At 36.0% G+C, this 27968-nt stretch overlaps 1 protein-coding gene across 1 annotated transcript; it reads right to left on the bottom strand.

Annotated features, from left to right (window-relative positions):
- Nucleotides 1–1859: 1859 nt before the first annotated feature.
- GTF2H1 (general transcription factor IIH subunit 1) lies at nucleotides 1860–27968 on the bottom strand (the record flags this gene model as incomplete). The annotated part of the gene is made up of 14 exons (XM_084246585.1): nucleotides 27812–27968; nucleotides 23470–23662; nucleotides 22200–22365; nucleotides 21167–21260; nucleotides 19081–19230; nucleotides 18879–18958; nucleotides 13921–14053; nucleotides 13731–13813; nucleotides 10576–10664; nucleotides 10075–10192; nucleotides 7164–7254; nucleotides 6599–6714; nucleotides 3956–4048; nucleotides 1860–1946 (listed from the first exon to the last, which is right to left on the bottom strand). Exons 1-14 carry the CDS (start codon nucleotides 27963–27965, stop codon nucleotides 1860–1862), a joined length of 1647 nt encoding a protein of 548 aa, XP_084102711.1. The 5' UTR covers nucleotides 27966–27968.

The raw sequence follows: 27968 nt of genomic DNA, 5'->3' as shown, positions 1-27968 counted from the left end.
AGTTTCATAGGTTGTGCCTTAAACCCCTTGCTCCACCAGCGAGGCCCATCATTTCATCATCTATCTGCCTTTCCCAATAGACATACTCTTTTTTTTTTTAATTTTTAGAGGCATGTTTTATTTATTTATTTGTTTGTTTTGTTTATACATGCACTGGGTACAGTCAGAAGTGCGGGAGGGTGAGAGAATTCACCAGAGCCAGAGCGGGGAGCAGAGCAGGCAGAAGGACCGAAGTACACTGCTGAGGGGAGCAGCGGGCGGCAGGAGAGGTCTGCGCACCATGTGGGACCCTCCTCCGGTGGCCGGGGAGCAGCCGGGGATTGAACGGGCGCCGCAGAGGCCGCGGGCAGCTTCGCAACCGCTGCACCACCGGGGAGGCCCTAGACATACTCTTTTATTGCAAATATTTTTCTATTTGCTCTATTGTTATTGCTCAGAATAGTTGTGCTGATAATACATTTGAAAAAGACTTTGTAAAACTATAATAGCTAAGGGATTACACCAATGCTATATGGACCTAAAGGAGAAATGGGAGGTTGTCGTTCCTTTTACCAGTTCAAAGTCGGGACATGTTTTTGACCTGTTGCAACCATTATACAAATGATAACCAGCTTGTAATAATAGTTTTAAAAAAGAATGAGTAGCCCTCAAGTCACCAAGCAAGTAAATATCACACATAAGGAGAAACCACAAAATATGTTTCAGTTAAAAGAGTATCTATAGAAAGTTTTACTTTTTACTGTAATTTTTAATACAAGACATCTAAAGTCTTAGAGAAACAGCAGGTTGATCCCATTAGGAACAAAATATGGCACGGATTCCAGAAACAACAACATAGCTTTTTTTTTTCTTTTTTGCATTTAGGCTTTTCAGTCACTATGCAGTGATTATCGATACGCCAAGGACAGTAACAGATACTGGAGAAAAGGAGATATGAGAAACATCTTTTATTTTTTCTAAAGAAGTGAAAATAAGTAAGATTTCTTATATTTTTCACTCATAAGATTTTTTAAACTCTTAAAAATGCAATTTCCTCTTTTCAAAGCACATGCCATCTTAAAAAAAAAAAAACTCTTAGCACTGTACATTTGCACTCAAAGAAAAACATGCAGTGCCATTGTCTTCTGACAAAATTCTGCATAAAAAACCCCACGCGACTTTCTGCAAATATGTTCCCTCTTTATCATTTAGGGACTCCAAGCCACAAACATTCAGTGCAATATTTATTGTGTTTTATTTCCGTAGGAAACACAGGACCAATGATGTCTTCTGACTATAACTGTTTCCCGATGGTTGAGTAACAGTCTTCCTCTGCTTTATTTAAAAGTACTCTCTTAATTTGCTGATGTAAGGTACAACTAGAATTCAGTAAAACTTGAAAATTCAAAACTGGAGGATGAAGGAGAAATACTTAAGGTGTACCCTGTGCCATAAACTTAGGAAAAAATTTACACAGAAAAAACAAACAAACAAAAAAATCCCCTAGCCCCACCCAAGATTTTATCAATGCACCCTTTAAAAAAGTGTTTTTTCTTCTTCAAATTTCTGAAAGCAGCTTAATGTGAATCAAAAGCAGTTCCTGAGTAACTGCAGTAAACAGTGTCTTTTTAAAATATATATATTTGCAACTTAGCTCATTTTGGTTCTGCCTTAATATATCTCCCCAGCTTTTAATTTAATCACAGTTCCTTTCAGTTCACAATGTGCAAGTACAATAGCATCAGCTCCGAGAGTCCGCGTGGTGCAGATGTTTGTCACTTCTAAGTGATCCATCTGCAGGTCTGTCAGGCCAGGTTTTCAGGGTCATTGTGGGCCACAGTTCTCTCAATCTCACAAAACCTGTGAGAGCTACCGACCCTTCACGTTTTCTTCATCAGACGCCGTGACTGCCACATGTGTAGCTTGTTGTAGGCTGTCTGGAGCATCTCTTCTATGTGACTTACCAGCTGAAAAACACAGGAGGACACTTAATAACTGGGCAAAGTCTGGGGAAGTTAATGCTGCTCACCCTGACACATCTTCAGAGTACAGTTTCCAAGATTATTTGTGTGTCCCCAGTAAATGAGGCAACTCTATGCAGATAGTATTAACAAACACATTTTGCATAAAAATGTAAGAAAGATGTTGGATACAGTAGAGGCTAGAAAATTTACCTGCTCTGAGTTGTAATGTTTGCCCTGTCATTAACCAGGAAAATAGGAAAATCCTAACTTTACTTAAGGACTCAATTTCTTCTGTCAAGTGAGGGAGGTGAACCAAACTGGTGATTTCAAGATTTGAACATTAATCTGTTGACTAAAGCCAGGATGGTGGCACATTACGTTATACAACATTTGAAAAATCTCTTACCCCCCAAAGATTCTGATGAGACCCAGGAATCTTCTATTTTCAAAAATTCCTGAAGTTAATTCTACACAGCCAATCTTGCACATCATTTTCGTATTTCTCTAGGGTCTTTTCCAGCTCCAACATTTGAGGATTTCAATATTACTCAGATTAGAGAACATCTAAATGATTTCAAAGTTTCACACAAGTACTGTGTTATACCTTAGGTTAGGACAAAGTATTTTGAGTAGAAACTAAGTTTGTCTTCATCATGGATATAATTAGAAGTCAACAGGACCACACTGATCTACACTGACAGACTCCTGAGGCAGAATGTCTTTGGAATATATTTCTTTGGAGGAGGACATTTATATGGTTGGAAGCAAAAGTCTTGTAAAGTCTACAAGTTACTTCTGACAGTATGGGGATGGAGATCAAGAAGTCATAAATCCTTTCAGCATTCCAATGTCTTAGATTCAATCAGAAGTATAAACAAAATAAAACTCTTATCACATCTGCTATCACTACCTGTGTGTGTGTATGTATGTTAGGAGTATAATCTTAACCAGGTTATTAGGTCTGTCTGGAAACTTACAAAAATCATTTATTCTGCTTGATGGGCAGCAGTGGTTTGAAATTACCAATTAGAAGATATGAATACTACAACCTCCTTTAAGGCTGCACAAGACTTTAGATCCTTTTCATCACAGTGCTCTGGAAGTTACATTCCAGAAGGTACATGAGTTGAAACCTATTGTCATCCTTGCCCTGCCATGGGAAGGCACTTACAAATTTCTTTTTTGATAAAAGTAAAACCGTTGTATTTTGAGAAAAGTTGTTTAGAATGTTCAGGGAATAAATGCTTACTAAAACTCTCACTGATGAAGATTCTTCAGCTATCAGTTGTGAAGTAACTCTCTGATCATCCTCCTTATAGAAATATTGAATCTAAAGTATGTATATAATAATCTTTCCCAGTCATTTCAGAACGCACTTATATACACACAAAATGATCTTGTGCGGTTGCTCTAGCCAAGCATTAAAAACAAAGCTAAAAATCCTGGGTACAAAGTAACACTTTTCACTCACCAGCTTACCTGCTGCCCTGCACTGCCCTGCTATAAACAACCAGAGAAGGTGAAGGCAGATTATAATCTAGGAACTGCTTGGTTTACCGTCACATATACTGGCAATTTTGTCATTCTCTGCATTGCTTGGTTTGTGCTTGCTACTCAGGTTTACAAACTAAGTATTATTTTAGGAACATATACATAGTTTGTAAATCTATGAAGAAAAGCACCTTTTGATGATCATTTCAAATGCCTGGTTAGTCATGGACTAGGGACAGTGAGAGATTAAGAGCAGGCCAATGAACAGGGGCATTTAGGGGATACCTATGAATACTGGTAATGTTCTTGGTAGTATTTCTTACCATGACTGGTGGACATACAGTCCATAGCTTTTTATTTTAAAAAGCACATATATTTTACATACTCCTGCGAATGAAAAACCGGTACTTCCATCAACAACAAAAGTTAAATCTATATACTCATCACCAAAAACAAGGTTAACTTCATCATCATAGTACATAGAAAACAATAGTTGGGCAAAAATCAAATTGCTATCTTACATTTGTGCTTAAATACTGTCTTCGAATTTTTTCTTGGAATGGGGAGAGCTTTGTAACTTGGAACCGTTCCAAATTACTTTTCATTTTCACTACCTGAAAAAGATGAAAGAAATAATGAATTATAGAGGACTCAGAAAGGCCCTACAGGGAAGAGAAAAATATACACAAGAAAGTTTGTGCGTGAGTACACATATTCAGATTAAACGGCTATACCAGGCAGAGAAAAAATAGCTAGTCCCAAAATAATATATGATTTCTGCAGAAACAATTTTAAACGTAAAAGTAAGAAAATAAATGTACTTCTTGAATATTCCACCACATATATATCATTAAAACTTTGGTTCATAATTCATATTCTTGGTATTTTTCTGTGCATGTGTATAAATAGATACAAAAAAAGACAGTAACACTAAAAATTTTCAAAGCCCAAAAATAAATCTACATATATATTGATACTTAATTCCACGGTAAAGAAGCCATGAGCAGGTAATAGGCATGTCTTTAACAAACATGCTAGGAAAATTCAACAGTTCCATGTAAAAGAATGGTGTTGGATCACATTCTGATCCCATGCACCAAAATAATTTTGAAATGAATTAAAGATTTAGATATAAGACCTGCAGCAATAAAAATATATAGAAGAAAACACTGGCAATCCATTTCATTACAGTAATGATAAAGATGTTTTTGGAGCCTTGACCCTTATGCAGGGATATACAGGCGAAAATAAATAATAGGGGTTATCTCAAAAGCTTTTACATAGCAGCAGAAAATATAGATTAAAAAGACATTCTACCATGAGGAAATATTCACACATTACACGACCAAAAAAGAAGGTTAATACTAAGATATATATATATATATGTAAAAAAAAAAAGCCTAATTTAACAATTCAAAAGCAAATAACCCAACTACCCAAAGAGGATACCTAGAGACCAACAGACATAAGGAAAAAAATGTTTATCATTTTTAATGATGGAGATGCAGGTCAATGCCACAGAGATATCTCACATCTGTGAGAACGGCACATAAAATGATCTCCCTACATGTGCTGGAGAGGGTACAGAGAAAGAGGAATCCTATTATACTGTTGGTGGGAATGAAAACTGGTGCAGCCATTTTAGTCATTTTGAAAAGTAATTTGAATATACCTTAAATAACTAAAAATGGAAATACTGTATGACCTGACATACAGTATGTCAATCTCATTCTTGGGCATTTATCCAAAAACATGAAACCATCGACTCAAGGAATTATATGCTCTACAATGTTTACTGTAGTTAGGACATGAAAACAACCTAAGTGTATACTGATAAGCAACTGGAGTAAGATGTGATATATTCACATGATGGAATATTACTCATCCATAAGGAAACGATAAAACGATGCCTTTACAGCAAAACAGAAACAGTACAAGGGAATTAAGCACAGTAAAGAATGACAAAGACGAATATTGGATGTTTACACAATGGGCAATAAGACAAGACAAAGCAAAATATTTATACAACAAAACCATTCAAAATTTTTTTCCTAGGGAAAATGTCAGACAAAAAAAGTAAAAGTATACACTGACAAGTAAAACACCAGTGAGGAAAGTAAAAATTTTTTGTTTAAAGGGAAAAACCATGTATCTTCCAAAGGTGAAAACTCTTTTGGATAGATTATGTATGTGCATGTGATTCTATTTACATAACATTCTATAAAATGCAAACTAATTTATAGAGACATAGTATATTAGTGGTTGCTTGGGTCAAAGGTACAGAGACTACTCTCAGAAAAGGAACATTTGGGAACTTTTCAGGTAGCAAAATGAGTGAGCTGGATTGTCAAGTAATTACTAAAAATTTCATAGGATTAGATTACATGAAAGAAGTAAACATCACTTATAATGCAAACCAGAGTCTCATTAAGTTCTGTACTAGTCAAACCACATCTGAAACATTATGTTCGATTATGATTGGCAGATTATAAGCAGGTTACCTATGAAGGGCATCAAAAAGAAAAAAAAAAGATAATGTATTTGAATACTAGTGACTATGAAAATTTCCTCTTGGATTTACTGGGCTCCTGCATTCTTTAGTGAGCTGACTGTTAGAAGTTTTTCACATTATCTTTAAATACAAGATTTACCTTTTCTTTTAAAAATTGATTGTAAGAGTAAAATTATTAGCATTAAAAACATCCGCCCGCTGCTCCTCTCAGCAGTGTACTTTGGTCCTTCTGCCTGCTCTGCTCCCCGCTCTGGCTCTGGTGAATTCTCTCACCCTCCCGCGCTTCTGACTGTACCCAGTGCATGTATAAACAAAACAAACAAATAAATAAATAAATAAAACATGCCTCTTTAAAAAAAAAAAAAAAAATGAAAATATCCTTAAAAAAAAAAAAAAACATCTTTCCATTGTTAACTGTCTTTTAATTGGTTAAAATGGTTTTGGAGTTGTTAAGAAGCTAGCTAGTGCTAAATCTGCTGTCCTTTCAATCTGTATTTCACTAGACCTATAATATATACCAAATAAATAATAGTTATCCCAATGTCTGGCACATGGTAAACACTCAATACAATTCTCTGAGGTGTTTAAAAAAAAAACACCTCACTAAGTCACACCATGACAACAGTTGGCTGTGTTTGGAATTGGTCCCAACCTTTTCTTCTAGGAATGGTGTATTAACAGGAAAGCAGGACCAGAAGTGCCGTAAAAGTTCCCCAACTGCCACATAGAGGTGTTTCAATTCAGACTGAATATCATTTGGCACCATCTCTGTAAAAAAAAAAGAGGTTGAGAGGATAAAAGTTATTTTCACATATATATAGTCTCTGAAAGAATGACTATTCATGAGAATAAACTTGAACACATGTTTTTTGCCATTGCCAAAGTAAGATGTGTAATTCTGACACAAATGACTGACTTTGTGACCGAGAGATCACAGAATTAAAATTCCCTTGGAATTTTGAATGAACTTTTCAGGTTTTCCTTTATTCTAGAAGTAGAGGAGAAATGAAGGAAGCTTCTAGTGTGATACAAGGAGACAAGCAATGCCGACTGCTCATAATAATAACGGGTGTCTAAGGCCTTCACTAGCCATATTTCAGGATCTGGATGCAGAAAACAAAATCCCAGAAATGTTACTTACAGAGAAAAACCTCTCTACTTGTTCTTTAGAGCTTATTTAAACAAAGGGAGAGCAACAGAAGGTGGCCCAGACATACGGTTTATGGCTTGCTGTGTTCCTCCCTGCATAAGTGCTCCTCCAGGTGACAGTGCTGTGATGGTACTACTGGCAGCACTACTTGAAAGAACCTGAAACAAATCAGGACAAATGTCTGTAAGTCTTTGCTCCTGTATAAATGCATAAAGCAGCCAAGTGAACTCTTTACATGATGTACAAAAGAATACCTACCAAACTTTCAGGAATACCAGGTAAGTCCATCAGTACCTCAAAACTGACACATTTTTGCCTAGTGAAGCCCTTTGAGTACCAATGCTACTTGTGAACTCTTACCACTGAAGATAAAACTGAATTTAAGGCAAGAAAGTCAAATGAAACAACACATTAACATGTATTCTCAATAGCTGCCGGGGAAAACAACTGTAGGACAGCAAAAATAGATCATCTGTACGTTTTCTTCTTTTTTAAAAAATTTATTTATTTATTTATGCACAGAAGAACTGGGGTGCAGGCCAGAGGTACAGGGGGTGAGAGGATTCACCAGAGACAGAGTGGTGAGCAGAGCAGGCGGATCTACTGAAATAAACTGAGGGAAGCAGCAGGTGGGACAGGAGAGGTCTGCTGTGCCATGTGGGTCAGTTCCATGGCTGGGGATTGAACTCATGCTGCAGTGGCTTGCAACAGCTTCATAGCACTGAGATTTAACCCCTGCACCACCAGGGAGGCCCCCGTAATTTTTCAAGGAAGCAAATACCTTACCAGAAAGGGGAAAACTGTGTTTCAACATTGAGGGATATAACCAACCTATTTATTCAGTAAGTTTCTAACAAAAGCCAGGCACTGTGGCTATAGGAAAGAACAAATCTTGTTGAATAGCCCAAGTGTAGTACCTAAAAATTTTCAATGGATTTTTTAGAAATAGAAATCGATGTACATGTGGGTTAGATGAAAATAATTTTTTTTAACTTGGTCTAAGTGCATGGTAATTCTGAGTTATAGGAATTATTAATTCTGGGATATAGGAAATATTCCTAGTGTCAGAAATTTTATAATGCATTCGAACCAAAACTTCAGTGATTATTGAGCTTGCTGACTAGTTACTGGCTGCACTCAGGTACACACACCTAAAGACAGATACTCTTCAGCTACTGACTCAATTTACACATCACGGATAATGAAATCACTTTTTTTTGGGGTGTAGGGTAGGATGAGGGGGAAGTGGATGTGGTAAAGAATCGAAATATTTAAGACAGACTACAACTTTAAAAACTTATGTGGGGGGCCTCCCCGTTGGCACAGTGGTTGAGCACTGGACTGTGAAGCTGCCCGCAGCTTCTGCAGTGCCAGTTCGATCCCTGGCCGCTGGCGAGGTTCCCACATGGTGCGCAGACCCCTCCTGCCACGCCCGCTACTCCCCTCAGCAGTGTACTTCGTCACTCTGCCTCTTCTGCTGCCCGCTCTGGCTCTGGTGAATTCTCTCACCCTCCCACACTCCTGACTGTACCCAGTGCTTGTATAAATAAATCTTTAAAAAAAACAAACAAACTTATGTGGGTCTACCTAGGCCCAAGGGCCAGATGTTGGACTATTACAGTTTAGAATAAAAGTAGTTAGATAATCACAATTTTGTTATGTGAGCATATATGGACAGACGTATTTTTCCAAACTCTGTTCAATGAGGGGATAATGACATTAGTGGCTACTGATATCCCAACAGCAATGAATATACCTCAGTACTAAAAGGAAGACTTCGTGACCAGGACATTGGTGCAATGTCCCTTATATGGTACACTGGATAAAAGGGGAAATTTGTGTAAGACCTATAGACCTATAGATAACACTTTATCAATGAAAATATGCACTGAAATATTTAAAGATAAAGGAATCTATACTTAAAAATGGGCCTTTCCCCCCTTACTTTCTGTAAATCTGAGATTACTTCAAAATGAAAAAATAACAGAGGAAATGAAAAAACTAACTTGTTTCTGGGCAAGCTGAGAACTTTTTTTCAGAGGCAAGGCTGAGCTGAGCTGAGCACTGAATTATTATTAGTAATTCCTTAGAGGCAGTAACAGGCTATGGGCATTCTGAAAGCATGAACAAAAGCACAGGAAGCATGAAGATATGATTTTGAAAACTCTGGGTAGCTTAATGTTTGTGTTAGGCTATAATATGTAAGTCTTGGTTACACGCGTGGAAGGGGAGAATGGAGATACAGCTGAAGCTGGGACTGGAGATGTGAGTTAGGGCGGGCCAGACAAAGGCATTCTAACAATTGCTATGGCAATGAAGGGAGTGGAGGTTCTTTGTTTTGTTTTACATTTTGAAAGGACAGGTTTATTAGGAAAAGGAGAAAAACAGAGGCACCTAGAGAGTCACAGGTAGCAGAGCTGCTGCTCTTGTTTTGCAAAGGGAAAAAAGGGAGTGAAGGTTTTTAAGCTGTAGTGTGATATTATGGAATTTATGTTATCAAAAAGGTAACAGTGTAGAAAAGTGATCATGTCTGCTTGAACCAAGGTGAAAGAGTGAAGAAACTCTCTGAATAGATGGAATTTGTTGATTAAGTGAAGTATGAATAAGGTTGGGAGAAAAATTAAGAAGAGATGAGTTTTGATTTATATATTGAGTCATGTGAATATCTAAGAGAATGATGTCTAGAAGTTTTACTAAAATCCAGTAAAACTCTGTGTGTGTGTGTGTGTGTGTATATATATATATATATATATATATATATATGAGTTAGCAACTACAAAGCTCATCTTATTTTTTGTTATCATCTTCAGATGTTTCTTGAGTATGTTAAATACCTTTTCCTCTCTACCTCTTCACACTTAGAATTTATTTAGCCAAAATGTCTTTTCCAATTAAAATAACAGATGCATAATTCAATTTGGTTGGGTTCATAAAGTGAAGAAGGGGAATTATGGCAATTCTGGCATTCAGTCACTTACCTGAGTTAATTTGGGTGTATAAGCTTCCATTTCTTGTCTAATACTTTGAAAAGAATTAATAATGTCCTGACTTGTTGCATACTGTAATGACTGGATTGGAGTTGGACCATGATAATACCTAAAGTTTAGCAAAGAAAGAAATTATTGATGAAATAAAATTGCTCACCATTTGTCTTTCAAATATTTTAGCAGTCCCAACACACAACATTCTTCCAAAAGCAAAAAATAAGTTTAATGAGATTTCAATAAAGTAATTTAATTTGTAGGAGGACCGTAACAGAAAACAAAACAGAAATCCAAAATTAATTTTCTTCACTTTGATCATTTAGGATCGTTTCCTTAAAAGCACAAAACAAATTATTAGAGAAAAAGGGTACTATACTTTTATAATAACAAATTAAAACTTACAGAATTTGGGTGCTATAATGCAGAACAAAGTCTGCAATAACTTGTGTTATATGACTATTCTGTTCCAAATTAATTTGATACTAAACAACTTACCTATCTGACTTCTTGAGGTTTAGTGCAATTGTTTTCATGGAATTATTTTTCCCCAAATCCTCATATTCAATAGACTCTTGTAACTTCGCCTATAATTAACAACATGACACTTTATATTATTATATTCCCTTATAAATGTAAAGGACACGACTGAAAAAAGTAAAACTATATTAGATGGCAAGCTATGAAGTCTTCCCACCATGAGCTTTTCTTTCTAGAGGTGATTTCTACAAAAGGCTGAACCCATTTACTCACCAACCACTTATAGAGAGTATTTGTTTCTTTATACCCTAACCATACTATTGAACTTATAATTGTTGACAATCTGTTAGTTTGTGAAAATCTATATTTTACTATTTTTCTACCAAATAAACAAGACTAAATCTTACCATATACATCTCAAATACTAAATAAATTAAGAATTTTCTTCCAGTTTGGGGTTTTTTAATTTTAATTATTCCCTTTTTGCTTATTCTTTTGTGTATCAATCTTTTGTTTAAGTCTTCGAGCCATGGGGATTTACTTTAGAATGAGTTACTTTTCACTAAATTACTATCAGTCCTAATACCATTTGTGGAATAATCTGTCTTTCCCCACTGATTCTGAGATGTTATGTTTATTGTATTTATACTTAATATCTCTGTGTATAGGTATACTTATAGACTTTTATTTTGGTTTTATTTATGTTTTCTTCATGCTAGTAATGAATTAGTAATGACACGTAATACACACAAAGACAAGCTATGTAAACATTTTGAAACTAGTTCTTTTATGGAATACAGGCCAGAGATGCAGGGGGTGAGAGGATCCACCAGAGACAGAGGGGGGAACAGAACAGGCAGACTGACCAAAATACACTGCTGAGGGGAGCAGCAGGAGTGACAGGAGAAGTCGGCCTTGCCATGTGGGTTTCTTCCTGGCCGGCCCGGGGATCAAACTCATGCTGCAGAGGCTGCGGACTGCTTCCTAGTGCAGTGCTTAACCCCTTGTGTCACCAGGGAGGCCCTTGAAACTAATTCTATAATGTTTTTAATATTTTGCCTGCTACACAGCTATGAAATTCAGGTCAACTCTTATCTCTAGCTACCAAGACTAGGATCAAAACATACAGGTTACTAAATATATCTTAAGAAGTCAATTTGAGAACTTAGTATTTTAAATTGTCTCTATTTTAAGTCCAAATGCAAATAGTCCTCCTGTTAGTACAGAAACTAATCTGCTCTCACTATCAGAATACAGTTATCACCTTACCTAGACTCAGTCTGATTTTTTTTAGTATTTATACTCTTCAGCCAACTTCACGATGTACTGAGTTCTTTATTACTTTTCACATGATAAGCTCATTTCTGCCCCTACTGTTACCTTACATAAATCATGTCTTTACCCAACCTCCATAAAAATCAAAATCTTAACTTCTGCCAATGCCTGGTTAAGTCACCTGGCTTTCATACTTAACTGAAAGCTCCATAAATGTTAAGGACTCTTGCCTGCTACTTCTGAATCACCTGTTCTATAAAACCCTTTGGAGAACACACAGCAGACTATTACTGATTTGAGAGAATATCTTGAGTCAGCATCTATTAGTGAATATTGTGAAAATCCACATAATGACTTTTGAAACTCTTTTACTACTACCAGGAGTACTTAGTGTAACAGTATTGTAAAAAAAAAGCTCACTTCCCAGATTTCCTTTTTTTTTTTAAGATTTATTTTTTATTTATACAATAGCTGGGGTACAGGCCAGAGGCACGGGAGGGTGTGAAGATTCACCAGAGACAGAGTGGGGAGCAGAACAGGCAGACAGACCAAAAGCGCTGCCGTGGGGAGCAGTGGGCGCGACAGGAGAGGTCTGCTGCACCATGTGGGAATCTCCCTGGCCGGCCAGGAATCAAACCCGTGCTGCAGAGGCTGCAGACAGCTTCACAGCGCTGAGCTCAACCCACTGGGCCACCGGGGAGGCCCACTTTCCAGATTTCTTATTTAGCCTTTGTCTACAACTTACAGTTTAGTTTCACTTCAGCGAAAAAAAAAACTTATTAACTGTTAATCTTAAAGGTGTACATGCATATAGAAACATGCATGTAAGTTACTAGAATACATATAGCATAGACTCACCCCTAATCTCTAAATAAATATAACCAACCACTTAGTATATTCTTTTAAAAGTCTTTTTAAAGTCCATAATTTTTTTTTCATGTGTTAAACTATACTATACAATTATACAATCCATTCTGTGAACTATTTTTTTGTTTGTTTTTTACCAGCACTCTAGTATTTCAATGACAAGGAAATTTATCCAGCTTCCTATATAGTGGAAGGTAATGGCCAAAAAAATGACAGATCATTCTATACAAATAAGAGTGTATTTAGTATATTTGAAATGAGAACCCTCTTTAATTCAATATATTACTAATGTATTTAAAAAGATTAGTGGGTGCATAGACTCTTGTAACTTCGCCTATAATTAACAACATGACACTTTATGTCATTATATTCCCTTATAAATGTAAAGGACATGACTGCAAAGGACATGACACTTTGAAGGAGAAAAACCTTAAAAATTTTAATGCATTTGCCTGATTGCCCTCTAAGAAAGTTCATCATAATTAATTTTTATAATTGGGGAGGGAGGAACTTAAAAAAATTTAAGGATAGAGTAGTTTGGCAAAGTCGCAGGACAAGGACTATGCAAGCTGATTACTATATTCCCCCATACTCCCAAGTGAGTTCTTCAATATTTAATGATAAGACATATCTAGCTCGGAAAATATAAGGCTTAATATGAGGGCCAAATTCTATCTTTTAAAAATCATATACACAAACCTTTAGTTTTTCTTTCTGCCATATTGCCTTTGTTGAATGAATACTGTTACAAAAACCAAAAACTATGTGTCAATATGTGTGTGTGTATACATGAAAGGAAAAAAAATAAAATAAAAATAGTAAAACAGACTTGAGTCCACAGAAAGCTGGCTAACAGGCCAAACCTGAGAACATACTCTCTAAAATGGTCTACAATTTAAGACAAATGCCAAAAGTCTTTCAGAAGAACTCAATCATTTGAAATAATTAAGGGGCAATATAGACTACTAGCAGTTATATAAGAAATCTATAGACACTTGAGACTTAAAAAACGTTATACTTTTTACCCATACCCGTTTGACTGCTGGCTGAAAGCAGTCTGCATCTCCACAGTTTCCATCCATGCTGCTGGGCTCACCATTTTGTTCGGTTTGTGCTTCTCTTAAAACAAAGGGAAAAAACTTAAATGTTAAAACCACAAGCAGAACAAGAACTCCACCTGGCCTCTTAGAAAGCCTAGTTACCGCACCCCTCCATGTATACTCAACTGCTTCCTGAGACCGGCTGCCAGGACCATGGCACTGTGATGGTTAAACCTCTTGATGATGGCAGCATTACTATTCTCCTTTATGGATTTAGAATTAGAAGTAGATGGCATAGAGGAAATGCCATAGCCCTATGAAAAATAATTCAATAGATTAAAAATCAAAATAAAGTTCTAGTTTTCTTATCTATTTTGAGAGACACAGATATAGCTGAAAATATTTACAGCTTAACACTTAAAAATGACATCTAAAAAAACTAAGAAATATCATTTAACCCTTTCAGCATGACAAAAACCTTTAATCTTAAACTGCATTTTTTTTCCCAGAGCAATTTTGGATCTAGTTAGCAAAGTATAAATAAAGAAATACTGTGGGAAAAAACATGGACTTTGTGATCAAATAGATGTAAGTTCTGGCTTTATCATCTTTCCTCGTATTAGTCTAGGCAAGTTAGTAAACTTTTCCAAACTGTATAAAATGAATATTTTTAGAATTAAATAAGTTAATATTTTCAAACATTTTCTGAGTACTTGTTATGTGCCAGGTCTTATGGACAGAAAGTTGATAAGACCCTGTGCCCATAAGGAGCCTAAATAACAGTAATGGGATGCTGGATTGCGAGCCAGCACACACAGCTAAGATAAACAAATGCTACAAGAGAGAAAGTGGTCACCCCTAATACAGGACAGTTGGGATAGGGTTGAAAAAGTTTCATGGAGCACCATTAAGATAAATAGGTGCTTGCAAGACAGACATGGAGATAACATTTCAGGGAGAGGACACTAAACAGAAGTGTAGGAGCAATGCAATATATATTATACCATGGGTTTGTCTTTTTTTTTTTAAAAGGAATTCATTTTATCTATTTATTTTATTGTTTTGCATAAAAGAAATGGGGTGTATGCTAGAGATGCAGGGGGTGAGAGGATTCACCAGAGACAGAGTGGGGAGCACAACAGGCAGGTCTACTAAAATACACTGTTGAGGGGAGCAGCAGATGGGACAGGAGAAGTCTGCTGTGCCATGTGGGTTAGCTCCCTGGCCTGGGATTAAACTCAAGCCATAATGGTGACAGCACTGAGACTTAACCCCTAGACCACCAGGAAAACGCTGTACCATGGGTTTGATTGTAGTGTAGTATACCTGAAGGTTGAGTAAGGGACTAGTGAAACTAAGGTTAAAGTAGTAAAAGGAAAATCATAAAGATTTATGTCATTCATTCATTTATGAATGATACAATCACTGAGTGTCTAATGTATACCATGTGCTGGGAATAGGCCAGTGAACAACAGCAATCAGTTACATGGAACTTATACTCTACTGAGAGGAGACTGACAACCAACAAAGACAAAAACAAGATCACTTTTAAAGTGATCAATTTACAAAATAAAAAGGGTGACATAATGTAGTGACGGAATTGGGCAGTGGAGTCACTTTATATAGGGGAGGTTAGAGAAGGTTTCTATGAAGAAATGAAATTAGAGCATGTCTAATTAAAAGCTAATTAGGTAGGGCCTCCCCGGTGGCTCAGCGGTTGAGCGCTGGGTTGCAAAGCTGCCCGCGGCCTCTGCGGCGCCAGTTTGACCCCCGGCTGCTCCCCGGCCACCAGAGGAGGGTTCCACATGGCGCGCAGACCTCTCCTGCCGCCCGCTGCTCCCCTCAGCAGTGTACTTCGGTCCTTCTGCCTGTTCTGCTCCCTGCTCTGGCTCTGGTGAATTCTCTCACCCTCCCGCGCTTCTGACTGTACCCAGTGCATGTATAAACAAAACAAACAAATAAAATAAATAAATAAAACATGTCTCTATTAAAAAAAAAAACTATTAAAAAAAGCTAATTAGGTAGAAGAGAAGAGCAAGTAGAAAGTCTTGAAGTAGAAAAAGCTTGGGATGGAAATGAAAGGTCACAAATAACTGGAGGAGAGCACAAATAACTGGAAGTGGCTCAAACCTCAGTAAGTAGGTAGAGGGCAAAACAGGAGCTTTGATTTTAATCCAAGTGCAAGACAGTTTTACAGAGGGGAGCATTATGATCTGATTCATAACACTCACTACTAGGGGAGAATGAAATAAAGGAAACAAGAGTGGAAGTAGGAAGACAGAAGCTAATGCCAGCAATCAAGCCAAACGTGACTAAAAGTGAGATTAAAAGTGAAAGGACATGTGTCTGTGAATAGAGATGTAGTCAGAGATGAATTTTAGAAAACTCTTTGATGAACTGAATATGGGGAGATTTTATGTTGTGGCTTGAGCAGTTGAGCCCATGGCATTGTTTTATCACTGAGATGGGAAGATGCAGGAATAAAGAGCTTTATGAGGATGGGAACCAAAGGTTCCATTTTGGACATGTTGAGATGTCTGTGAAATATCTGAGTGAAGTTAACAAACCGGCAGCTGATTCGATTTTGGAATTCTGGGGTCAGACAGATCAGGATCATTTGGGATTTAACATTATGGAATTAGTATGTGAAGCGATAGTATACATAAAATGTACCAAGAAGGAACCTATGAACAGACCCTAAGGGGCAATTACAACACCTAGAAACTAACAGCAAAAGAGGTGCCAAAGGAAAAGTGGAATCAACCAGTACTTCTATTAAGAAGATTAGATGTTACTTTATTTCATCCATTATTTACATTAAATATTAACTTGTATCTATATGGAATACGATATGCAGTCACACACACAAAAAAACCCCACAAAAACAAACCACAACCCCATAGATAATAATAGTAACATTGTTACTTACTGAGCACTATGTACCAAGATCTCTTGTAGCAATCCTATTAGGTAAGCACCTTTTTTTTTTTTTTTGGGCATTATTTCATTGAGATATAATTTACATGTAACATTGTATAAGTTTACATGTACAATGTATTGAGATTTGATACATTTACAGTCATGCATTGCTTAGTGGGGATGGCCTGAGAAATGTGTTGTTAGGCCATTTAGTCATTATGTAAAAGTCAGAACATGATTACATAAAGCTAGATAGTATAACCTACTACAACCCCAGGCTATACCATATAACCTACTGGGATCACCATTACAGATGTAGCCTGCAGTTAAAAGAAATGCAGTTAAGCAAAACATTATTGTATATTGTAATTTTGTTACTACCATAGCATTTTAGCTAACACCTATTTTCGTTTACTTTCCACATTCAGTTCATCACATATGTATCGTTGTTTTTCTTTTTTTCCATTTTTTAAAAAAGATTTATTTATTTATTTATTTATTTATACAAACTCTGGGTATAGTCAGAAGCATGGGAGGGGAGGGTGAGAGAATTCACCGGAGTCAGAGCGGGGAGCAGAGCAGGCAGAAGGACCGAAGTACACTGAGAACACTGAGAACAATTAAGATCTAGTCTCTTAGGTACTTTGAAGTTTATAATCCAGTCATTGACTATAATCACTACACTGTGCATTAGATCTCCAATACTTGTTTATCTAGTAGTTGAAAATTTATATCTTTAAACATCTCCCCAATTTTCTTACTCCTAAGGTCAGTACTCTTAATTTTATTTAATAAGAAAACTTCTAGAAGTGATAAATTTATTTTGATAACCTAAGTCAGGTAAATTGTAAAGTATATTTACTTAATTATGGTATATTTAGCTTAGATGCATACTGATATAGGCAACATGAAGAAGAAAGTTACACATCTGTACGTATAATAAACTATCATTTTTATTTTAAAAAAAGTACTAGAAAGGTTTCCTTTGTCATATTAAGCTGTATTTTTTTTTTTATTTTTAAAAGATTTATTTATTTATTTATACAAGCAATGGGTTCAGTCAGAAGTGCAGGAGGGTGAGAAACTTCAACAGAGCCATAGCGGGAAACAGAACAGACAGACTGACGAAGTACACTGCTGAGGGGAGCAGCGGGAGGCAGGAGAGGTCTGTGTGCCATGTGGGACCCTCACCCGGTGGCCAGGGATTGAACCGGCGCTGCAGAGGCTGCGGGCGGCTTCGCAGCCCAGTGCTCAACCTCTGTGCCACCAGGGAGGCCCCTAAGCTGTATTTCTAAGCTTAACTAAACTTTGTTTTCTCAAGATAAGATACAAATGTTTTGTAATGTGTTGAAATTTGCCAAGAAAGTGCCTGAGTGTTGAAAATTACCAGGAAAACTGAATTTCATTAAGGATACAACTCACCTGAGCACCAAGGATTATTTTCTGTTAATTTAGACTTTAGATTGTAGCACAAAATTTTAACATTGGTTTTCTCACCTGGTGAGTACATACACTAAAATAAGAGGAAAAAGTTAGAAAAATAAAAGATAGTAAGGTATGAGCATGTTTACATGGCCAGCAGAAAAGGAGTTAAAAGGAGGGCAAGAAAATGAAAATGTAAGAGTGAAGAGAATATCTGTGGAAGGCAGATTCCTAGCCTAGAAGACTGGGCAGGAGAGAATTAGCTTTGATCAGACAGGATCACATTTTTCTCCATAACTATATAAATTGGTAAGTCTGGAGTCACAGTAAGAAGCTCATACTTGATGTTGAAACATACTGGGACTAGTGTTGGGTAAGGGTCATGAGTGTGCTCAAGGTTTGGTTAATAGTGGGCAACATTTGTTATCTTTTCATCATATACTAATATTTACCCACATTTTTAGATTAATGTCAGCTACAACAAAAAGCTGGAATGACTGGGGAACACATTAAGTCTTTGTTACTACCTAGAGAACTGGTGATGGGGGCAGCTAACTGCTAACATTTTAGCAATTTACACAGCAAATGGTGAGTGAATTTCGGTTCTAAAAGGAAATTTTAACAGTGAACAGTGCTACTAACAAGCACTTCTGATAAATCACTCCAAAATTAGCAGTATTTTGTTTATACATTTTTACAAATGGAACATCTATCTATACCTAAGGCAATATAAAATCTATAAAAATATTGAAGAGTAAAAGACTGTTTTCTCTCATAAATCCTTTTACTACTTCTTACCTCATCTAATGGTTTATCTTCCAAAGCTGTTAAATCAAGCAGTGGATTTTTCACTCCTAAGGAAACCATTGTTTTTAGCCCTAGAAAATCAACGGGAAATGAGTTGATTATGTTTTTTCCTCAGAAATAAAATAAATTCATGAACAGCACCAATGATTAGAGAGCCACAAAATAAAGACCAGAGTGAGTCAGAGATAGTTACCTTTTTCATCTATTTTGGCACATTCTGCAAAGAGGTCCTTTGACCCAGTATTCAGTCTGTCCCTATGAAAATAATGGGACTGAAAAAAACGTGTCCAGAATTCCTTTTCTGTCATGTTGTGGGGAACATTTTCTGCATATTTCATTTTTACTGTGGGGGGAAGAAAAGCAATAATAGTACATATACAGAATACCCATTTCTTATAACCTCTCAAATTAGAAAATTGAAATATAGACTAAAAGCAAAAATCAGATTATGAACCTACTCAGCTTTATATACTCTATGCATATAATAACCTAATTACAAATGAATGAAATATAACTTGAGAAATTAGGTGAGATACTACTACCTCTATCAATCTTAACAAATTAGAAATAAAACCTTGTTTTTCACTAAGAATTAATAAATTTCAGAGTTTTAGTAAAAACACCAAGAATTCTGGAGTCAGATCTGAGTTTGCTTATTTGTTTATATTATATATATTGGTATTTAATCCACAGCACTGGGTGTTAGTGAATAAAGACATCAATACTCACTGAAGTATCAACTCAGCACTCAAGATGCTCATAGGCCAATGAGATAAGTTGTTAAGAAAAGTGGTCTTTTGAGACAGAGCGTCTGAGTTTAAAATTTTAATTTCTATATCTACCACTCACTGTATTTCCTTGGGCAAATTACTTTAGTCTCTGTGTATCTTGCTTTCCTCATCTGTAATATGGGGTAATGACAGTATTTAACTTCAATGGGCGTATGTGATGATGAAATGTTAATATACATAGAGGTCTTATAATACTAAATGAAACATTATAATATTATGTAGCTTTTAAGTATACAGCATATTTCCATATCTGTATATGCTACATCATGTTTCCCAATGTAATCTATAGATTAAATGCAATCCTTACCAAGGTTTCACCAGAATCCATTTTTTAAATTTTTAATTTTATTTATATTATTTACATCATTTTTCATTTTTGTACAATGTATGCATTCATTAGTTTTTTATGCTATACATTTCTTTAGTTATTGATCTATTTATAATAACCAAGTATTCATTGGTGGACAAAAATGAGTTCTTTGAATCTGGAATCAATGCTCTACTATCCCCCCTACTTTTTTATTCTAGTTTCTGTAAGTTCAAATAAATGTGAGCCACACTTTTGTGCTACGCATTAAGGTCATGTTAACAGAAAGTAGTTGAAGTTTGACAAATAAATACACAAATAAATTCACCGAAAAGTAATGTTCATTTGTATTGTAATAGTATGAAACTTAAAGGTATTTTTTATGTAATATTAAAACAAAAATATGAGTGTAAAAAAAAATACTATATGGCACACAGTAAACACTTCATAACGAAGTTATTGTAGCAGAAAGATATGAAAACAATTACATCATGATGTGATTAACTCTGAGGCAAACACAAGGCCTTACAGAAGGAAAGTGCTGGAGGTTGGTATCTGCCCCAAGAAGTCAGGATTTTACAGAGGTAGCAATGAGGTAATGCTTGATCTGAGTCCTATGGGAGAGGTATGTTTGCTAAGGATAAAGGGGACAAGAGAGAAGTCGGCTTATGCACAAACTCAAGCATATGGCTTAAGTGAGTACTATTCAGTCAGAATGACTGAAGCAGAGGCCCTCGACACTGGCTGTACATCATAAATCTCTAGGGATGGTGTCAGACATTTATCCTTTCAGGATGGTTTCTCTGCAAGGTAAATGATTCGTGGGTTAGAAAGATCAATCTGAAAGCAGCATAAAGGGTAATGTGAGTTTAGTGTTGCAGAGAGGCTCATTTATTGATGCCTCTCTGGTCTGTCATCTTGCTCAGATATGTTGAAGGGAAAATAAATTTAAGGGGAAAAATGAACCACCAATGAAAATAAACATAATATTTTAGTGACAACTTTATTTACTGAATTCTTAATATCTACTATATGTCAGGCACTAGGTAAGGTACTTTATATATTTGATTGCACTTAATCAGGAATAAAGATAAAACCTTTTTTTTTTAATCAAGATATTACTGATAATTACTAAATAATCAAAACATTACATTTTAATTGGAAGAACCGGTTCTTCTTACCAGCTGGATAGGTCCTAAATATGGACTCAATGATATCCGAGGTTAAATTGTATCTCAGACCATTACATCCATCTGTTTGGGGCCGTACATCAGCCTAAAATAAAGACCATATTAAGGGATGACCATTATAATATTGAGGGAAGATACCTAAACTCCCAGTAGACACTAGACAGGAGTGGAAAAACAGATATTCTGAATGAATTAGAGAGACAGAGATAAGTCCTCTCACCTCACTTTCTGGCACAAAGGACTCAAAGAAGCCTGGTTTCAAATAATCTCAGTGATCTATAAAACTGGTTTTCTCAAAAATCCATCATGGTAAAATAGGCATGCTTAATTGTGGCCAAATGCAGACAGCTAGTGGAGACTTAACATAAAACTTGCACACTTACAACAAAAACTATAAACCCATGTTACTAAATAATTTAACAAATATACTTGACCAATTTCTTTAGGAAAGGCCTTTTTAAATCAATTCACTACTAAGCACCAAGAAAGATGCCAAATAAAAATTGGTGCTCAAATTTTTGTTTAGTGTATAAATACTGCTTGGGTTCCACCAAAGCACATGCTAACTAAATCCCACTAATCCCACAGATAAGTTATTCCCAATTTATCTATAAGATACACTTTATAGATTTTATAATTTCAATAATGTAACAGTCATTATACATCTATCTTTTCATTATAAGTAAAATATAGCAATCATATAAAAGGGTATAAGTTCTAGATTTAAAACTATTAGGATAAGTATTAGCCCAACTTCTGAGATTCTCTTTTAAAAGTCCACTTGATATCCAGCATGTTTGTTAAGTCCTACACCAAGTGCAAAGACCAAGAAAAGACAAATGGTAAAAAGAAATGAAAATTAAAACAAAAATACTATATGCATTTAAAAAATATTCTAGAAAAATATCATGGATAGCAAAGGTTCCATTAATGTGAAGAAGTGCTAGATTTTAAAAAAGAAATGTTAACATACATATCAGGGTTTTCACTTTTTTCCCTAAAGAAATCTAAAAGAGCCACATACCAGAAATGCTGCAGAAATGCCAACATCCTGTTTGTGATTGGATGTGGAAGAACTCTCTGTTGCATTCACATTTAAACGATTGGCCCAGAATTCCTCAGCACTTATCACTTGACTCACAACAAGGTCTTTATAGAGCTGAAACAAAACAGGATCTTCTTGCAGCATTCTGGTGATAGAACATATTGAATATATTGAACTTCCAGAATAAAAAGCCCTTCAGGTAACATTTTTGTCTTCACGACATGTAACACTGAAACACAACTTTCATTTTGTGATGACTGAGCAGCAGAGATCATTTAGTTCATCATTTAAAAGCCAAAAAAAATTTTTTTTTGAAGTAGAAACTAAAATAAACTAAAATAAACTCTTTGAGTATGAATTTGGCCTTACTCATCTCTATCCCAGAAATAGAAGGTCACTGGGTCTGTATTACACTGTATTCTCTCTTCACATTCTCTAAAAGTGAATGAGAAAGAGAGGAGGTATGTTTGAGATTTTCTACCAACTAATTTTTCATGGTGACATGCACTTGAAGCTATAATCACAGATGGCTTGAAAGATAGTGGCGACAGCATAATTCATCTTATCAGAAATTCTCATTAACAAGATTTCTTATCTTTTTTACAGTATGCTTTCTTTCTATTTCCATTCACATACACACTTTTATGTTTTTATATATAAAAGTAACTCATTTAATTAGTTTTAAGGTATCTTTATGACCTATCACTTTACAACTGCGTGAAATGACAAGTTTATATAAGAGTCCTCTGAAGAAGATATTTTACTTTCAGGTAATTTCCTTATCTTATTGGGGTTTGAAATCAGTTTCCTTATTTTAATGGGTTGTAACACCACAGCCTGCTAACCTTCAAGGCACTTTTTTTTAGTGCCACAAACATACTTTTTTTTCCCCATAAACATGCTTTTAAATGGGCTAGTATGTTCTCTGTAACAGAGGACAGAAAAATAATTAAAGGAGGAAAAAAATAATTAAAGCAGATCAGAACCTTTGAATCTCAGTTCTGTTCCTAATTAGATATTAGGCTTGAGGCAGTTAATTTAACAAGTTTACACATTCTCCTTTACTCAAAGCCAAACAGCTAGCAAGATGCTAAAGTTGGGCACCTAACAGCAAGATAGACAGCAAAGCTCCTATTTTTCCTATAAGTACACCACTGAAGCACAAAGGGTAAGTAATAAGCTGTTATTCTAGTAAAAGACTGGGAAGAATCAAGTATCTCTTCAAAAGGCTATTCTTTTCCTCCTTTACCTGTTTTTCTCTTCCAGTTCTTTATTTGCTTTCCTCTTGAATTTAGGCAGCAGCTGCTGAAGAAGATCTTTCACTGCATCTCGCTCTTTCACTGCTGTGCTTTCATTGGAAAAATGGAAGTTAGTTGTGTCCCCTGCATGCAGGACCAGCTGAAGCTGAATTTTAGCTTTTCCTTCTGGACTGATTTTCTGGCCTAAAAAGAAGCATAAGGCTAATTAGATGAGGACACTTACACTGGGGAAGTTGCCATGTAATAGACTACTTCTCCTCCCAGCAGATTCAGGATTCCTTTGGGTCCTGTACCAATCTCCATGCTTTTATGGATATGCATTCTTCTCAAATAATCCTATGTAGGGCCTCCCCTAGTGGCGCAACGGTTGAGCACTGGGCTGCGAAGCAGCCCGCAGCCTCTGCAGCGCCGGTTCGATCCCCAACTGACAGAGAGGGTCCCACATGGTGCGCAGACCTCTCCTGCCGCCCGCTGCTCCCCTCAGCAGTGTACTTCGTCAGTCTGGCTGTTCTGTTCCCCACTCTGGCTCTTGTGAATTCTCTCACCCTCCCATGCTTCTGACTGTACCCAGTGCTTGTATAAATAAATAAATAAATAAATCTTAAAAAAAAAAAAATAAATAATCCTATGTAACCTGAGCATGTACAACAAAGTCAGTGCTAACAATGTTTCTTTCTTCAGTATCCTTTTTGTATGGCATCTCTCACCACTGCTTCTGCCTCCAAGTACTAGAAGGATTTTTGTTTCCATTCAAGAGGAGAAGATCTCTTTAAGGCTTTCAACTAGTCAACTAGGAGTTCTGAATCCACTCTGAACAGATGTCTCCCAATTAGTGAAAATGATTAGTCATGATTCAAAAAGACTCCAAAACTGTCCACTTACCTATTAGTTGCAAAGGACAATAAACAATTTTACATTTGAGATATCTGGTATTACCATTTTAACCAAATATCAAATTTAGACTCATTTAAGAGGAACAACCTGACACTATGGGCTTTCTTAGGTGATTGAGCAGGAAGCACACATTGCTACCTATGTATTACTTTTGCTAAAATGTTTACCTTAAGTATAATTAAATCTGTAAGTGTGACTTTCTGTTTTTAAGAAATACAGCATACAAGAGTAAAAATTTTGAGAAGACAATGAGACACAGTGAAAATGTATGTTATTTTTTATAAGCCTATACTCTGAAAGAGACTACAACACAAACCTAGACTGGTGGCCTCCCTGGTGGCCTACAGGTTAAGTCTGAGCGCTATCATCTACAGGGCCTGAGTTGGATCCCTGGCCAGGAAGTTAACCCACATAGGGTGCAGACCTCTCCTGCCTCATCTCCTGCTCCCCTCACCAGTGTATTTCAGTAAATCTGCCTGTTCTGCTCCCCATTTTGCCACTGGTAAGAATCCTCTAACCCCCACCCTTCCCCACCCTAGGCACCTCTGGCCTACCACTCAGTTCTTCTACTCAAAAAAATCCCCCACCAAACCTAGACTGGTTATTGGTTTAAAAAAAAAAAAAAATATAAAACACATTATTGGGAGAACTGGAAAAATATAATAATGGTCTGGATCTTTATTATTAATATTTTCTTGGTGTGCTAATGTCATAGTTTATGTTTAAAAAAAGCAACTGTAGCAAAATACTAACTGTAGATGAGATACAGTATGTAAACATTGTACCATTCTTTACATATTTCTGTAACTGGAGATTTTTATAATAAATTGGGGTTGGGAATATCAAAACACACCTAAAAGGGAGAATTTATATTGTCAAAGAGTGGCTCATGGAAATAGTAATGTTTTTATTTTTTAAAAGAGAAACAATAGGTGAAGGGCCTTTGTCTCATAAGTGGGTGACTTATGGTAAAGTAAACATGTTGCCTATGGCTCTCAGGCCAAACCAATCTACTAACCCTTTAAACAGAAACTTTCTCAGTAAAGATGCTATTTCTAGACTGCAGTTCGAAATACCTTACTGTTCAAGGTAGCAATATGAAGCAATTTATACCATCGTCCAGCCTGTTTCATTACCCCATTCCGCAAAAAAACAAAACCAAAAAATCTTAACTCCTTTCCACTTTTTTTTTTCCAGTCACTGCTTCATCCTTGCTCTATCTTAAATCTTTCCTCTCAAGAGGCCTACTTCTGGAGTTTTTTTAACTAGTTAACTTAAAATGCTTAAGGTGCTCATTTTCATCTTATTAATGTACTGAAAAGTTTTAATGGCTTCTTCCAGAAATGGGCATTCTTTCAAACTTAAAATGAAAACTGATCTGCTGAAGACTTAGATTTGGGTATGTACTTTCCTCCCTGATAGCTGAGAAGAACTGTTCTAAGACAGGAGATAGGCATTTCTTTATTGCATATTGTGGGTATAACAAATAGTGTGTATTTTGCAAAGTTAGCTTCTCATTTAAGAGAAATGCAAATAAAAGCAGTTCCTAAGTTATGAGTGCACTGCAGTTAGTTTGTAAGACTCAATCTTACAATGTGAGGCTTATTTCCACAGAAACAAAGTCTTAAAAGGAGGTAACATTACCAGGATAGTGGACAAACAACCAGATAGCTTAAGCAGTACTAAGGAGTAATGGTAAGTTTTATTTTTTTTAAGATTTATTTATTTATGCATACAAGAACTGGGGTACAGGCCAGAGATGGGGAGGGAGTGAGAGGATTCACCAGAGACAGAGTGGGAAGCAGAACAGGCAGACTGACTGAAATACACAGCTGAGGGGAGCAGTGGGCAAGTCAGGAGAGGTCTGCTGCGCCATGTGGGTAGCTCCCTGGCTGGGGAATGAACTCGTGCTGCAGTGGCTGTGGATAGCTTCACAGGTTGTGTCTTTATCCCTTGAGCCACCAGGGAGGCCCAATTATAGTAAGTTTTAAATAGTATTTCCTTTTGATAATTAAGAGTCTGAGCTATTTTAGTTGAGAAAGGGGAGGGTCTTGGTCATTTCCAGCAACAAAGTAAAGCTAAGTCCTTAAAGCAGTTCTTCATACACAAAAGACATTTGTAAATTGAGACTCGTAAACTGAGGGTTTGTCTATTTTTCAAAATGTTATGTTCCTTTAAGTCTACACAGGATTTTATTTAGAAGGGTCTTATACCCAAGAAAATTAATCCATATTAATGGTCATAATTAAGATAAAATTTATCAAAGGATTTGTTACCCAGGCTCCCTGGGTCTCTCCTATTCAACATTCTTACTTAGGTGTTTTGGAGAAGTACTTTTTGGAGTAAAGGTTCTAAATATCAGGATTCACTTGCTAGTTTTAAGCACAAATACCATACTATTTGGGTAGTTAAGTTCAAAGTTAATATTGAAAAATTGGAAAGACAAAGGGGTTTTGATTTTAGCCTTTGTATGTTAAAATTTAAAAAATAGGCATCTTAAAATACTTTTTCCAAATTTTATTCTATTGAGAAAAAATACTTTTTCCAACTTTTATTTTATTGAGAAAATTTTTTTTCCACAAATATTACTTTGTAGATTGCTTCTCTCACTTAAGGACAGCTGTTTCTGCTGGACCACAGTGCACTGTGCTGACGCATGTCCAGTTAAAAATATTTATGTTCTGCAGGGGAGGGGGAGGCAGAGGGGTCAAAACAGGGAAGGGAAGAGTATAAGGGACTGGGGAGATGGACCACAGCTGCTATGGTGGTGGAAGAGCTAGGGGCACAACACCTGAAGGGAGAAATCAAATAATGTCCCCAAATTAACAATGATGTAATAAAATAATTTAAAGAAATTTATGATCTGTATTTCTCCCATTTGCATTCAATATATTGAGTATATATTCTCAACAGATAATGGCTACATAACTAAAGATTAATTAGACAACTTGCTTAAATGTTACAATTTTATTAAAGGACATTTAGGCATCATCTATCAGTATTTTAAATGCATGAATGGTTTGAACCAGTAACTCCACTACAGGGATGTATTCCACATGCAAAAAAATTATTGCACAGATCTATACTGCAATGTAGTTTGCAATAAGAAAATTCCAGAAACTTTCTAAATGCCCTTTAACAGAGGACTAGTTCAATACATGATTGTACATCCATTCATATTCAGTGGCATATTATGCAACTCTTAAAAGAAGGAAATGTTGAGATCTTTTTATGAGATAGAATTACATATGTAAAGTTGTACACACTATTAAGCAGAAAAGGCAGATTACAGAATAATACATTCAATGATCGCATTTTGTAATTATTTCTGTATGACTAATTTTTTTAGATATAACAAACCCATAAAGACTGTATAAGCAATCTTCCTATAAAACTATTAATATATTTGACATACATCAGACTTTATAGTTGACTTACATTTAATATCTGCATACATATGGCTGATTGTAAATCTATCTTTGCCTTCAGGTGCCCAAGCAATTCTTTCTGCCATGAGGTACAGTGCTCCATCCTGCTTCTTTTGACGCACCTTCTTTACAATTAGCAAAACTTCTTCAGATGAAGTTGCCATAAT

Source organism: Talpa europaea (assembly GCF_964194135.1).
Source record: "Talpa europaea genome assembly, chromosome: 1".
Taxonomy (NCBI): Eukaryota; Metazoa; Chordata; class Mammalia; order Eulipotyphla; family Talpidae; genus Talpa; species Talpa europaea.
The sequence above is the reverse complement of the archived record's forward strand: the minus strand, read 5'-3'. Positions and strand labels throughout refer to the sequence as shown.